This window comes from Benincasa hispida, chromosome 10, assembly GCF_009727055.1.
Source record: "Benincasa hispida cultivar B227 chromosome 10, ASM972705v1, whole genome shotgun sequence".
Taxonomy (NCBI): domain Eukaryota; kingdom Viridiplantae; phylum Streptophyta; class Magnoliopsida; order Cucurbitales; family Cucurbitaceae; genus Benincasa; species Benincasa hispida.
The window spans coordinates 12,136,094-12,152,129 of record NC_052358.1 but is presented as its reverse complement, the minus strand read 5'-3'; the positions used below and the strand labels follow the sequence as shown (position 1 = coordinate 12,152,129).

Here is a 16,036-nt window from a genome sequence, read left to right as displayed (position 1 = left end):
TTACATTGAATAAAAACTAAATAAGAAGAATATTACCTTTTTTATCTACCCTCCTTCTCCTATACATAATTTAGAGAACAACAACATAAACAAAAGCGTGAGATCAAGAAAAAAAGTAGAAGATAGTTGGAAAGAGGAATTAACAAAAACAAAATTACATAAAATGAATAACAAATAGGAAGAATATTATACTTTTCATCCACTTAATTTAAGAAACATCATAAGCAAAAGAGGTTCACCATCCTCCTATACTAAATTTAGGAAACTAAAAAAAAAAAGTTCATAGATTCCTGAGATTGCAAAAACAGAAAAAAAAAATCAAATGGGTTTTTATTGTTGAAAATATAAATTAATATATAAATTTAGATTTTTTTTTTGTCTCCAAAAATTCTCATCATCTTAATGTGGATGATAAATTTTTGTTGGAAAATTTTTTATGCATTTAACTTCAATATAATATAATGAGATTACTTAAGGATTTAATGTGAATTAGATAAAATCTCAAAATTGATAAACTTTTAATTATTATTGTTACTTTTTTCTTTCAAAATCAAAATTGAAACTAATTTATCCCTTAGATCCACGTGAATGATAAATCATTAAATCAAATTTTAGAAAAAGAATCAATAATGATAATATTTTGATATTAAATCAAATATTAGGAAAAAAAATCAAATAAAAACTAAATTTGAAATGGATAAATTCATGTAAATGATAAAACCTATTGATATGAGATTTTTTTAATGATTTAAATGTCAAATCATCTAAAAGAGGCAAAAGGAGAAATTAAAATATTTCCCCCATAGATAGTATAGATGTGTAGAGAAAACCTTTAAAACATATACCAATTTTCAATACCTATGAGTTCACATTTTCAATTTAATTGAACTTTGGAAATTTTAAAAATTGTGTTTAATAGCCTTTTAATCCTAAATTTTGAGCTTATTTTAAAAGTTGTCGAATATATCATTGATCAAAATAAAACAAAGTTTATAGATTCCACTTGTATTTTGATTAATATAATTTTTATTAAAATATCATTTTGATCCTTTGAGAAAATATGTAGGAAAACATATTTCTAAGATTCATTAAAAAAATTAATAGAGACTGAATATTTTTTAAACAAGTTAACATTAAAACTACACGTGTAGCTAGGTTAATGTTAAGCTTTATGAAAAATATGTGAAGACTAGGTACAATAACCAAAATGAAATTGATGTTAATGAGCATGACTTAATTGACATAAAGCTTATACTATAAATTTCAATTAGATCATAAGTTTAATTCTTTCACCTTACAAATCGAAAAAAAGGACTAAAATTAAAAATACAAGGACCAAGATGGTATTTTTTTTTTCTATAATCAATTTTACAATTACTAATGTCATGTTTGGTAACAATTTCATTTTTAGTTTTCTATTTTTGAAATTTATGCTTGTTTTGTTTCAATTATAGCTTTCGCATCTTTTAAAGAAACACTTGAACTTCTAGCTATACGTTATAAACAAAAACAAGTTTTAAGAATGTTGATGTCAAAATTTGGATAAGAGAAAACACACACGACCTTCACGTAACAACAACAACAAATTTGTAATTTGGAGAAGAATGTGTTCTGTAAGATGTTAAGATATGCACATTGCTTATCACACAGGCTTCGATTGGTGTGTACATGTGTGGGTTGAGGGTATTTTTTTGAACCAACTTGAAAATTTGAGTTGATTTGATTGGCAATCCAAATTACCCAAATAAAGTTTTCAACCTAGCCTAACCCAACTCTTAAAATTCGTGTTGGGTTGGGTTAGGGTTGTCGGGTTATAATTTATTTTTTATTTTTAATGAAAAATATGTAAATTTATATACAACACGTGACTAATAATTAAGATCTCATAAAATTAAAATGCTAAATAACAAATATTTATGATATTTATTGTAAAATTTAAATAAAGACAAATATCATAACAAGTTTAAAAGAATAAAATTCAGCCCAATTTTTTTTTAGCCAACCCACAACTCAAACCAATCCAAGAACAAAATTAACCCAACCCTTACATTTTGGATTGGGTTGTCGGGTTATTTGAACACCCTAAGTATAACCGTATAGCATGTATAAATGAGTATTAGAATGAGCTTACTTCTTTTGAAGTCATATTGACATTTTTATAGTCAAATTTTGACCTAGGGTATCAATCTTAGAGATTTTGAGTCATATTAGGTTAATTCTCAAGCAAATGGGCTAAGGCATGCATTTAATTAGCATGGCCAAATCATCAAATTTGGAGGCTCGACTCCAACCTCATCCTTGGCCGAGGCCAAGATCAAGGTAGTTAATTTGTACTTTTGACTCAAACTATCCTCTTCTCAATGTCCAAATAGGTCGTAGTATGCTCCATTTACCAAATAGAGAGAGTCGGTCTCGACCTCATCCTCGGTCCAAATATTGTTTTCATGACGTAGTCGATTCCTCTTCTTCATTGTATAATTTCTACCCTTTTACCTAAAAATCATTTGTAATAAGTAAAGAGTGAATAACACAACATAAAAATGTAATATAAATAGATAGAAATCGTATTCCTACACTTAATTTCTAAAAAAGAAAAGATGAAAGGTTGATGAGAGGGGTAAAAAATATTGTAGCAAAGAAAGAAGTATGAGAAATGGGAAGACCAACATTCCTAAAAGGAAAGGGGGTGGAATATCTCATTTGATGATGAATAAGACAAGAGGGGGCCCAGAGTTGAGCTGGCAAAAACAAGGACCCCACAGTTGAGCTGGCAAGAACAGTCGATGCCAATGGACCATTGAGGAGTGACCTAGCAATGTCCCATCCACGTGAATCTTTAGGGCATCTTGCAAATTTGGAGGGCACTAGCCCTTCCTTTAATGTTGTGGCTTTGGATTTTTCTTTGGCTTAGGCTTACCTATCTTATATCTATATCTTTTTCTTTTTATTTTATTATATGATGAAGGATGAGGTTGGACATCCAAACACTTTCCACGTAACTTTATATCCACATGTAAATCTAGAAACTCCCCATCTCTTTTAATGCATCTCTATGAATTTTATAACGTAAAGTAAAAAAGATGAGGGAAACAAAAAAACTAGTTTTTGTTCTTAAAGTTCAGGTCTAGTTTTATATTTCATCTCTAATTTCAAAATATTATACTTATAAGGCGTTTGAGATATAAATTACTTATTATAATCCGTGTTTAGATATAAACTGTTTTAATCTGAGTAGGAAATGGTAATATTGTAACAAAACAAAGAGAGAGGATTAATAGAAAATAATAAACATGGTAACAAAGTGGGGTTTCATATTGTATTATTATAGTTAATTATAGGTTATAAATAGTTGTAAATATCACTATTAGATTTGGAACCACGAATATGGAGTGGGTTATCCAACTGAGGGTCATCCAATCAACTTTGTAATTTTTAAGTTTTAAGTTATATTGCAGTTTAGTTTCTAAGTTGCAAAATGTTATAATTTTATATTTGAATTTTGTTTCAATTTGATATCTAAGTTTCAAGATTTACACGTTTAACCTCTTCTTTTTAACAAAATATATACTCATCAGCGTTAATGTCACTTAATTAATTTAAAATAATTATGAACTTAAATTTTAATAGTGATAATTAATTATGATTCTTTTAAATTAACTATTAGATATAACTACTAAAGACAAAAAGTGAGTATTTAGTGAAAAATTAAGACTATAAATGTGAATCTCAAAACAAGAGACCGAACTGAAACAAAATTTTAAATCTTACATTGTGAAATGCAATATTTTGAAACTTAGAGACTAAAATGGCCTAAACTTAAAATTTTGGAGGCTAAAAGGCCTCTATTAATAGTCGGCAATTGAGCGATGGACGCATATGTCACTTCTAACCCGAATTTTGATTTAAAAGGTGTTTAGTCGTACAGTGCATGATAGCTTAGTGCCACTAACTTTTGAACCATCTTGAACTAATTGAATAAATCAAAATTAGAGATTAAAAAATATATATTTCCAAAAAAAGATAATAATAAAAGGCTATGAAGAATTTTCTTGATCTTGCATGTATATATAGTCTCCCACTTCATAGACAAAGAGAAGTGGTTCAAAAGTTTGATTAAAACTCTCACACCTTTGAAATAAGCCTATAAAGAGGCATAATAAAAAGTCGAAATTAGCAATTTAGCATGACACACATTTGTTAAGCGTTACGGTGGAACATGGGTACTAATTTTATAAATTCCCTCTCAATTTTTGTCTATAGAACAAACATATTTTCTCTTTTAAAATAATAATGATTAAAGAGAATTCTACAGAAAACAAGTATATATTAATAAATACTCGAAAGAAAAAGGAAACAAAGAATATTAAAATGATTTTCAAAATGATAATATAATCATCATCTTGGGAATTTGACTTTATCCATCCATGGTAGTGTGGCAAAATAAAACTTAAAAGCTAGTTGAGAGGGTCCTATAAAAGGTAACTCAGCCACTATATTAGTTAATCAAAATTAAAATTTGTCGATTTTATCATTGTCTTTACTAACCTAACACAAAACGAATATTCTCGATTGGCCCTTAAATATAAGAAAAAAGAAGCCAAACAAAACCAAAACAAATTCAACATCACATTATTTCAAAAATCTCTTTATTTCTTTTATCTCTTGTTATGCTCAAAGTCCAACATCAATAATTCTTCCCTTCAAAAGAAAATTATAAACAATATACATATAACAGCTAGACCTCACCTACTAAAACGAAATGATGATGCAGAACCATACAAAAAAAATAAAGTGTCGAGATAAGATTAATTGATATAATTAATGTACCATAAACAAGCTTTTGGGAAAATTAAAGCAATTTTCTCAAGCTGTAATGACCAAACATTTTTGGGTTTTTTTTTTATTATTTATTTTTTTTATTATTATTCTTGTACATTTGCAACCACTCTATTGGATAAGAATTCCAGAACCAACTTTGCGAAATTCAAGATATCACATCCACCACAAATTTCCATCTATTATAATCTATGTGCTGTCAGTTTCACTACTTTAATTTTAAGTAACCCTCTTAGCTCAAAATTAATAAATAATCAATACATTACCATTTAAATAGAGATAATTGTAAGTAAGAAAGAGAGTAAATGAACATAATAAAGGAGATTCTTTTATTAAGAAAAACAAAGGATAAGGATGAAACACAAAAGAAAATACATCAACAACAGACATAAGATGAGAATGCGCCCCATTTTTTTTTTTTTTTTTCGTTTTTATAGGGGGGGAGAGATGGAAATATGTACAATTTCCAGGGCCAATAATTAAACTTCTTGTAGAACTCAATTTTGATGACGGACGAAAGCGGACGAGAACAGAGCAGCAACAATTGAGTTCCAAATTCCACCATCAAAAGTCTATTGAGAAGGAAAAAGAACAAAACCCAAAACAAAAAAAACAAAACACAATCTTGTCTTCTGAGAGAAACCAATTAAATTATATTTCCATAAGGATTTTTCAAGCGTTGCTCCTGAAAGATCCAAGAGCTTTAATAGCTCCAGCTCTGAGCACATACTGATGGTAAATTGCAGCAATTGCAGCTCCAATAAATGGCCCAACCCAGAAAATCCACTGTACAACACAACAAAAACTCCATTAATAAACTAAAACAGAAAACGAAATTGATCAATTAGTCAATTGATTAGTTAATTACTTGGTCATCCCAGGCTTTCTCTTTGTTGAATATTACAGCAGCTCCAAAGCTTCTTGCAGGGTTAATTCCAGTTCCAGTGATGGGGATTGTAGCCAAATGAACCATGAACACAGCAAACCCAATTGGGAGTGGAGCCAAAACCTTTTAATTACGACAAAGAAACAGTTAATAAGTTAATTTAAGAAGAAAAATAAAAAAGAAAATGGTTATGTGGGTGGGTACATACGGGAACATGGGAATCTCTGGCGTTTCTCTTGGGATCAGTAGCAGAGAAAACAGTGTAAACAAGAACAAAAGTTCCAATAATTTCAGCGCCTAATCCAGTGCCTTTGTTGTACCCAACATTAAGCATATTAGCACCGCCGTTATATCTAACATAATAAGCAGATTGGAAGGCTTTAACCAAGCCACAGCCGCAAATAGCGCCGGCGCACTGAGCAATTATGTATAACAGAGCCCGAACCAAAGAAACCTTACGAGCCAAGAAGAGACCGAAAGTGACAGCGGGGTTAATGTGGCCACCGGAGATACCGGCAGTGCAGTAAACGAGGATGAAGATCATACCACCGAAAGCCCAGGCGATGCCGAGGATGCCGACACCGTTACAGGGGTCGGAAGAAACGGAAGGGTCGCTCTGGTGGGAGTAACCGATGACGGTCAGAACGGTGACGTAGAGAAAGAGAAGAGTGGCGATGAACTCAGCGATGGCGGCTCTGTAAAGGGACCATTTGGTGAGTTCTTCAGGGTCGATTAGAGGGGCGGGGGGTGGGTCTTGGTAGTCTTTGCTTTGGAATTCGCCTTGCTCTGCAACTTCAACGTCTTTCCCCATTTTTGATTGATTTGGAGCTTTTGGGAAGAGAAATGGAAGTGGGAAAGTGGTAGTGATGAGGAAGAAGAAGGGGGAAAAGGGTATTTAAGGAGAAGGGAAGAAAGTACCAGAAGGAAGGAGATGAATTTTGAGTGTTAATTTTGATTTAATTTAATTTAATGTATAATGTATGATGATAATGTAATTAGAATTGGGATTAATTATGGACCGCCCAATGAGCTTGATTTCGCTTGCATTGGGACCCACTTTTCCGCCTCCAACGGCTCTCGATGGTGTTTTTGTGTTTTGTTTTTGTTTGAGAAATTTTTTGGCAAATTGGTCCCCCCCCCCCCCCCCCCCCCCCCCCCCCCCCCCCCCCCCCCCCCCCCCCCCCCCCCCCCCCCCCCCCACGGCCTTTTTCTTTCTATTTTTTTTTTTTCTTTTACTATTAACGTTTTACCGTTCGTTATTGTCTATTCAAATACCTTTTTTTTTTGTTACTGTACTTTTAAGATTTTATTCATTTTGTTTTCTCTACTTTTTAAAGAAAAAAAATCACAAAACAAATGGGTCATGTGCTCAATTTTGTTTAAAAGAGATTGAATTATTTTTATTTTATTTTTACCGTGTAAAAAAAAAAAAAGAGAATTAGTAAATTGTACCTAATTATTATTCTTTTTTAGATTTTTTTTTAAAAAAAGGGACAATTTTTATCAATTAATTTACATTTTTATCTCATTTTTAATTGGAGTCAAAATGATCGCGTTTTAAAATTTATAAGTGCCAAAAAAAAAAGTTGAAAATTTAAATGCTAAATGAACATTTTGAAATTACAAGTTCAAATTGAACCTAAGTTAAGAATACATTAGCACAATGGTCAAAATAAACCAAAATTAAAAATACAAAGACTAAAGGAGTATTTAAATTATTAGTCAACGAATTCTATCGTTTTCGTTTGAAAAACTTGTCAATTTTAATTTTAACCTTGTGAAGTTGTATCGATTTAAATTATCAATTTTCAATTTCATTAAAGTGCACTTCAAATATTATAATTTAACACTAAACTTTAAAACTTGTTGCAATTTTAACCTTATGCGTCAAGTTAATTAGGAAAAAAAATGGAATGAATAGTAAAGAATGGAAGAGCTAGAAGAAATGAAGTGTTGTAAATAAACGGTTATTTAGGTATCGTACAAAAACCAATCCAACGGGCATTTGCTGTTTTACGCATTGTCTTAATCAATTTGGGCAAATTGGTGAATTTACTCTATCCCCAACCCCCACGTTAACGAATAAGAACTTTAAAATATCAACACAAAACAAACATACAAACAAAAACCCCTCTACTTTTTAAATATGTTCTTTTTTTTTCCTTAAATATGTTCTTTTGGTTTTTTTTTTAATATTAAATATAGTGATAATTTATTGACATATGTTATCCTCGTTTGATCTGTCCTTATACATTCTTATTTTTATCCTTACATCTTTTAATAATTTTTATTTTATCATTTGTTTGAACTATTTTAGTCAAAATAACTACATTTGAAGTGATGTTTATATGAATTATTATGATCTTTTTTATAAGATAAATATCATAATTTAACATTGGAATATGTTTAAAAGGACAGTTATGTCATTTGCCTTATTACAACTATTCGGATTGAAGTGATTATATGATAAAATGGTGTATTTTTTTGTATATGGATGTGATTTAGAATATAAATATAAAATATTTCAATTTATTGATAAAAATATGTTTGAGTGAAGAATTATATCTTTGCCATTTAAACTTTAATAAATATAAAACAATGTAAAATGCTATTTCATTATTAGAATGTCTTTTGACCTTTTTCTATGTACTAAAAGAAAGAATATAAATTTCATGTGCATGGGCTAGTTATATGTAAAAGCTAATTAATATTATTTGTAGTTTTTTAATGTTGGGTTGTTTTTTTATTTTAGATTAAAAAATACCATTTTGCGTTGAAGCGAGTTTAGTTCTCTAATATTTTAGAGGTTAAAGATTCAATCTTCCCCCTCGAAATTATTATAAAAAAATCACTTTAAATTCTATCTATTTGCAACTTTAGTAGCAAATATTAAAATTAGCCAATAAAAGAAAAATAAATCATAATAGTTTTTTTAGAAGACTTTTTTTTAGGCTTTTATAAAACATAATACCTGATGGGTCAACATCAATTCTAGGGAGAAAAATAGATACTAAACATATGTATACTTGACTATTTATTTATTATTATTTTTAATTAACAATAGACTAAACTAGTACGCTATAAGTTATACAATAAAATTAACTGTAAATATAAAACAAAATAGAATTAACTAATTGAGATTGTTATATGTCTTAATTAATTGTCGATGGGTAAAATAAATAGTGTTTTTATTTATTTATTTATTTATTTTTATCTACCATGAAAACTTGCTATGCAATGATTGTTATAACAACAAAATTACCCTTCAAAATTTTAACGTGACTGATAAACATTTACTAATGGTAAAAATTAAATTACTGCGCATTTATATATGACTAATTAAATTTTGACTTATGAAAAACAAATGAGATATCACTGTCAATAATTAATCGATTTGATATATGCATAATTTCTTTATTCCTTTTATAACATTTAATTATTGAAATGACTCGAATACCATAAAAACATGTTGTATTGTATTAAAATCAATTTAAACAAATTTAATTATATTCTGTTTATAAATAAGTACAATTTTCCACACATACCCTTGTTTTGCACATTGAAATCAAATTACCATTAATAAACACACTATTCTTAAAAAAAAAAAAAAAAAAAAAAAAAAAAAAAAAAAAAAAAAGTGCTTATTATTTTCTAGCCCTACCCAATTTGGTATTCAAGGTTTCTTGTCTTTATTTTCTTAATTAAAAAAAATGACAGCAAATATAAATTTAATTAATATACCGGAAAAGATAATCGTAAATTATTGTTAGGTGACGATTAGCCAGAGAAACTTATCTGGATGTGCACCTAATTTCCAATTTTCCATATTAATATTTAATTGTTATGTTTTTAGGAACCAATCATTTAGTCCAACCATTACTCTACCCTATTTCAAATTTGCTAATTTTTTATAAATAGTTTTTTTTTTCTTTTTCTTTTTCCATGTTAACGATAATGAAAATATTATAAAGAAATTAAAGCCTAGACAACAATTTACGTAAATAAAATATCCACGTTTTAATGTGAAATGATATAATATAATTAAAATACAAAATTTGAGCATCTAGAGCAACAAAAACTAGAAGTCTTCGTTGTTTTAAATAAAATAAGAGAGTACTTTGCTCACAATCTAGATAAATTATTTAAATATTTTTCTTAGTTATATTATATATTAATTAGGAAAATTAATTTAAACTTGAAACATGCAAATGAGTAGTATTGATATTTTATTACTTTTAACTTTAAACATTTAAAAAAGGTTCTTTTATGAATTGGTTTTGAAATTCAATTATAAATTTTAGAATCAAAAATTAATTTTTCATAATTTCCAAAATTTTAAGAGTAATTATTTTAAATGAAAAAATTGTTTGAAATATTTCAAATATAACACAATGTCACTATCTATCAGTGATGAACATTGATAGATAGTGATGGACAGTGACATTTTACTATATTTGTAAATAAGTTGGTTCATTTTACTATATTTGTAAACAACTCAAATTTTAATTTATCTAAAGTTAAACTAAAATTCAAATTTTCCAAGTTACAATCTATAAACTAGTAAATCTATTGCTTAATTAAGATTGAAAGTTAAAATGTCTTGATAACTTTTTAGAGCAAACTGTCTTAAAAAAAACATATCGACTAAAAGAAACACTATAATTGAATATAAACTATTTTTGTAAAGGGATGGTTTTGTGTAAATTTTTGTTAAAAAGTCAATTTAATTTTAAATAATTGTGCTCCTAATAGACACCACATAAATTTATTTTTAATTAATTAATTAATTTGTTTTTTTTTTTTTTGTAACTTTGAAGTTCCTTTCCAACTAACTCATGATAGAAAAATCTTAAAAATTACTTGAAATATGAGAAAACAAATTCATAAAGCTTCAAATGATGGGGAAATTCAATCATACAAACCGACTTTAGTTTAAAATAAAACAATGTTGAAATTGTTTATTTCAGAAAATGGACCATGGTAGCCGCCCACTCAAGAAATTCCACAAATTAAAACAATCTTATCCACAAAATTAAAATCAATATTTTGAACCTTTATTATTATTATTATTATTATTATTTTCTTAAAAGGACTGTGGGTTTGGCTTCATGCAAGAGAATAAAGTTGTGGTTTAGAAAGTGCAACGTGTCAAATGCAAAATACATTTTGAATTCTAATATTGAGTGGTAAAAATAGACGAAATTGAGTGTGACATATATGGTCGGTTGGGGTAAATTTACTATAATTTTCTGAACCAAATTCCAAATTCTTATCCCAGCCTCGCCATATAGCCTAACACAATTATTTTGACTTTTATATATATAATCGAAAAGTCACAACTATATATAATTAAAATCATCGCACTTCAATGAAAGAAATAAAATTACAATATGTCACACCATACATATTTCACACCTTCTCGTTTTATTTTTGTATACTATGTATATGTCAATATGTGTTTAGTTTAAATGGTCAAGATATTATAACATTGACAAAAAAAAAAAATCTCAAATTCAAATTATCTCGATTCAATTTTTGTGTTCAAATATTATTAAAAATAAACTTTATTTATCTGTTTAAATTATTATTGAAAGTATGATGCATCGCTATGAAAAATAAAACAAGAATAACTTTATAGTTAACTCGTATTGAAGATTTTTATGTGTTATCACATAGATCAATTTAATTTTTATGTTATTACATAGATCAAATATCTTTGATATGTTGTTTTAGTTCAACCATTCAAAGTTTGAAAGATTTTAATCTTGGACCTTTTAGTTGACATGTTATTATGGTGCATATATGTATAAGGCAATGTAATATTATAGAAAATACTAAATTACTAAATTACCCATAAAAGCTTTATACCTACACTAAAATTCACGTTTTAGGGGGGGAAAATTAACTGTATTTAATTTTTTTTTCTTTGTCAAAATAACAATTATTTTCTCTTATTTCCATGGATAGACATTATTTTCATCTTACAAAAATAAGGGTTACTAAATACGAAATTTTAACTTTTCCCATGGTTCAAAAATATTGTAATATGTAATTTTGAATTAAAAAAAATAAAAAAAGAAACAAAGAAAGAAAGAAAAAGTTGTTTTCAGAAATCAGAAGGGAACCAAACATTTTTGGTTTGTTCAATCAACCTCGCTAATGGATTAGCTTTTCATAGTACTGTTTCTATATATTTTATCCATTCTGATACTAACATCCATTATACAATCACTTCCCAGAAAAACAAAACCAAACAAACAAAAAACCAAAAATTTCATTCTTTCCCACTTAAACTTTACAGATTATATCATCCATATTCTAGATTAATAATGGTATCGAATTAAATATTAAACTTCCATGAGCATTTCAATGAACACCCTCTAAATTAAAATATTATGCAAAATAATTGGTAAAACCATTCTTGTATGCAAGACTTATTTAAGGGTCTAAAAATTAATTCTCTTATAATCGAGAAAATAAAAATTTCATACACCTTTTGTTCAAAGAGAAAGTAATGAATAAGTTGACACACTTACAAAAGTTTTAAATTGATATAAACTCCCAAAATTTTAGGAGGATAAAATACATATTTTTAAAATAAAAAACTAAGGCTAAAAAAAAGAAAGATAATATAGTATATAAATAAAGTATTCAAGAAAACAATTATACCTCTCAACTAAGCACTGAAATCAGCCTATTAGCATTCATGAGTTTTTTTTAAAATAATAGTGATTATCCAAGAAGATTCTTGGGTTAATTGCTCAAAGGATCCATTTTAAAAGTCCAAAATGACAAATGATTCATTTTTCTGAAAAAAAATGTTAGATGCCTATTGCCTTCTTTTTTCTCTTTGCTCTTTTTCTCCTATGAGTGAAATTTTCCTCTGATGTCATCTTCTTCTTACCCAACTTCTTCTTTGTCTTTGTAACTCAGATGCAATCAACTCCGATGAGCAAGAGAAGAAAGAGAACAGTGATTTTTGAGTGAGGAAATAAAGAGAGCGAGAGCAAGACAAACTAGAACAAGAGACATAGTGATTTGTGAGTGAAAAAAGAAGAGAGAGCGAGACGAGTGAAATAAGAAAGAGTGAGATAAGCGAGTACGATACTACATTTTATTTTGGTAATTTCAGCCTGGATTTGATGTCAGCAAAAGAGTCCTTTACCGTTTTGGATCATCCATCAGGCAGACCCAAGATTCTTGATATGATATGACCAATCCAAACAGAACCCAAATTCCTTCAATAAGGAAAAAACGTAGCCCAGAATCTGATTCTAGGCTCTAAGCTAACCCATTCATTGGAGTGAGTACCCACCGTCTTCATTCGTCCCCAACTGATTATTTTGATCCATTACTGCCAATGGAGTAGTACCAAAACAATTAAACAAAAATCTAAATGAAGGCGATTGATTGGAATTTAGCAACTCGCCTCAGTCAAAATGGCTTCACTACTAATACTCAGTCGAGGAACTGAGTGTCAGCAATCAAACGCTATAACTTATTTGTATTCTCTCAATCAACATTTTCCGTTTTGATCCTAATTTGATAAACATAAGAAAACATCCCCCGTAGACTCTAATTTCCTAATCTCTTATGTCGCAAAACTGAACAAAATTAGCAACAGAAGAGAAAAAAAATAAAATCTCACTTGGATTGGGAGCGATCCGAATCCGATGAATATAAGCTCCTTAATCCTGAGGGATTTCAACATCACCATCACCAATCTCTTGCTGCAGGTCCTTCGGATCCTTTCCATCAACAGTACACCCAACCGACACACAAGTTCCCAATATCTCCTTCACTGAACCTGACAGATCTTTCGCCATTGATCTCGGCCGCATGATCTTCGCAATCTCGATCACATCGTCCAACGAAATGTTCCCGTTGTGCTTAATATTCTTTGTCTTCTTCCGGTCACGTTCCGGCTCTTTCAAAGCTTTGATGACGAGCGCCGCCGCCGAAGGCACCACCGATACCTTCGCTTGACGATTCTGGACCGTCAGCTTGACTGTTACTCGGAGGCCTTTCCATTCTTTTGCTGTTTCTTTGGCAATGTCTTCACCGATTTTCTTCGGGGAGAGACCGAGAGGTCCGATCTTCGGAGCAAGTGAACTCGCCGCTCCGACCTCACCTCCGGTGACTCTGACGAAGACGTCGACGACCTGCGAGGGATCGAACTTCGGCGGCATTGTTGTTGTAGGTAGAGAAATGGAAGAAGGCGGCAAGATTTTACAACTAGGGTTCCGTATTCGTCCCCCTAAACAACGACCGCCATTTGTGAAAAAGAACGGGGGGCGTTATTGTCATTTCACTTCTAATTTCTTATGGGCCAAGCCCAATTATAATTTATTATTGGGCTTCTCGTTCCAAAGACTTCTTCAGCAACGGAGCCCGAAAAACCGAAGATGTCTAGCTTTAAATGGGCCCAAGCCCAATTTAATAATTTGTTGGGCCTATTTATTTACATATAAGCGGGGCCTAAGATCCAATCTTATGAAAGATTTGTCACCTTAGCAAATCATGTAAGAACCATCAACTTAGTATGAGTGTAAATTCAACCACCATTGTAAAACATTCTTTATTTTGTTTTTTTTACAATTTCAACTACATGATTTGTATGAAAAATTAGACATCTACCTATAAACTGATACGACACGCATAGAAATGATTAAAAATATAACATTTCTCATGGAGAGAGACTTGCAAGAGATGGGAAAAAGTTGAAAGATATGATTGTTGGTAGAATAAGGGAGGAAGGATTTAAGAAAGGGGAAAAAAAAATACATTATTGAAGTAGATGCTTGGAAACCATTCCATGTAAAATAGTCGATGATTGTTAAAAGGTATAATAACTCTAAAATAGACTAAACTAAAGTAAAGACCATGAAAATGAAAGTGGGGAAATAGAAGCAATAGAGAGAAAAGAGAGCATAAAATGTCAAATCAAGTCCCAATTAGTGATGGTATTAAGTAAAGGGAGATGATGAAAGTGAAGGGAGCTTTCATTGTTTATAATGCCCACTTTTTTTTTTCTTGAAAAATTGCAAAAGTCACCACTAAAATAAGGCGGTAGTTGTACTTATATTATCAAACTTTCAAATGTAAAAGTTGAGCCCTCAACTTATATAAGTGTTAAAATTGGACCCTCAGACTTACATAAATGTATAGATTGTAACAAACGTATAACTTTTTTTTCCATTTAGGAGTCTAATTTCTACAACTATCATAAGTTTTAGAGTCTAATTTTTACATTTGTATCAGTATGAAGGCTCAATTTTTACATTTTAAAATTTGTGGATATAATTGTAACTACCACCATAGGGGCATTTTTGCAATTTACCTCTTTTTTTTTTTCTTTCATTTTTTTATAAAAAAAAATTAGGGTTAGCCCACTTCCAAATATCAACTTCATCAAAAGTCATCATCTTTGTTTGAAATAAGAGGATGAGGCATTGGCCAATTGTATGTTGATGTCCCACCATAAAAGGAAGAACCATCTCAATACAAGACTCCCACTTTCCTTTCTTAACTACTTTGCCCCTCCATTCTCTTCAGTAGCCACATAACATACACTCCATCCCCTCCTCTTTGATTTGATGCCATATCAATTTCCCCCCTTTTTTTTTCCCTAGGTTACTTACTTCATATTTTGTATGAATTTATATATTCCTTGGTAAGGATTGAGACATTTATTTCTTCTAAGTATGATTTCTACCTCTACATTTATTAAAAAAACAAAAGATACTTAGTTGTCTTCTCTTTTTTCTTTTTTGTTCTTTTTAGTCGTTAGGTTACATTTACATGATTAAAAGTTGTTTGTTTTATTTAAGTAATTAGAATAAATAGCATCTAGGTAGGAAGACTGGATTGATTGAGATCTATGACTTGAGCAACATCACCTTTATAACTTTATTTTAATTATTAGAAAAAAAATAAGAGATTCTAAAGTTGATTAAGTTTACTTAACTGAATATATATGATTCAACTGGTTAAAATGCATACTCTTAACCAAAGTATTGTAAGTTCAATTTTCAAATAAATAAGTTAGAAGGTATAAAAATTAAGAATTAATTCGATTATAATCCAATCAAAGCCGTTAGCTCAAATATTAGTTTGGATATATGAAAAATAATTAATTGTCCCTTTTTAAGGTAAAATCACAAAAGCCCAAATGGTCAAATACTCAAAAGAGCTTTGATTTGATTGGAAGAGACAGTGTCACATTATGGCATTGATTCCCCCTAAGCTTCTCCTTTTGGCATTCATTCATCAATAATAACATTGGTGGTTGCCACTTGCCACTTAACAATTTTT

At 29.6% G+C, this 16,036-nt stretch overlaps 2 protein-coding genes across 2 annotated transcripts; both read right to left on the bottom strand.

Annotated features, from left to right (window-relative positions):
* Window positions 1-5,142: 5,142 nt before the first annotated feature.
* On the bottom strand, window positions 5,143-6,599 carry LOC120088578 (aquaporin PIP2-7-like). Its single transcript, XM_039045974.1, has 3 exons — window positions 5,931-6,599; window positions 5,705-5,845; window positions 5,143-5,622 (listed from the first exon to the last, which is right to left on the bottom strand). Exons 1-3 carry the CDS (start codon window positions 6,531-6,533, stop codon window positions 5,509-5,511), a joined length of 858 nt encoding a protein of 285 aa, XP_038901902.1. The 5' UTR covers window positions 6,534-6,599; the 3' UTR covers window positions 5,143-5,508.
* Window positions 6,600-12,736: 6,137 nt separating this feature from the next.
* On the bottom strand, window positions 12,737-13,994 carry LOC120087591 (60S ribosomal protein L12-3). The gene is made up of 2 exons (XM_039044410.1): window positions 13,371-13,994; window positions 12,737-13,076 (listed from the first exon to the last, which is right to left on the bottom strand). Exon 1 carries the CDS (start codon window positions 13,909-13,911, stop codon window positions 13,411-13,413), a length of 501 nt encoding a protein of 166 aa, XP_038900338.1. The 5' UTR covers window positions 13,912-13,994; the 3' UTR covers window positions 12,737-13,076; window positions 13,371-13,410.
* Window positions 13,995-16,036: the final 2,042 nt, after the last annotated feature.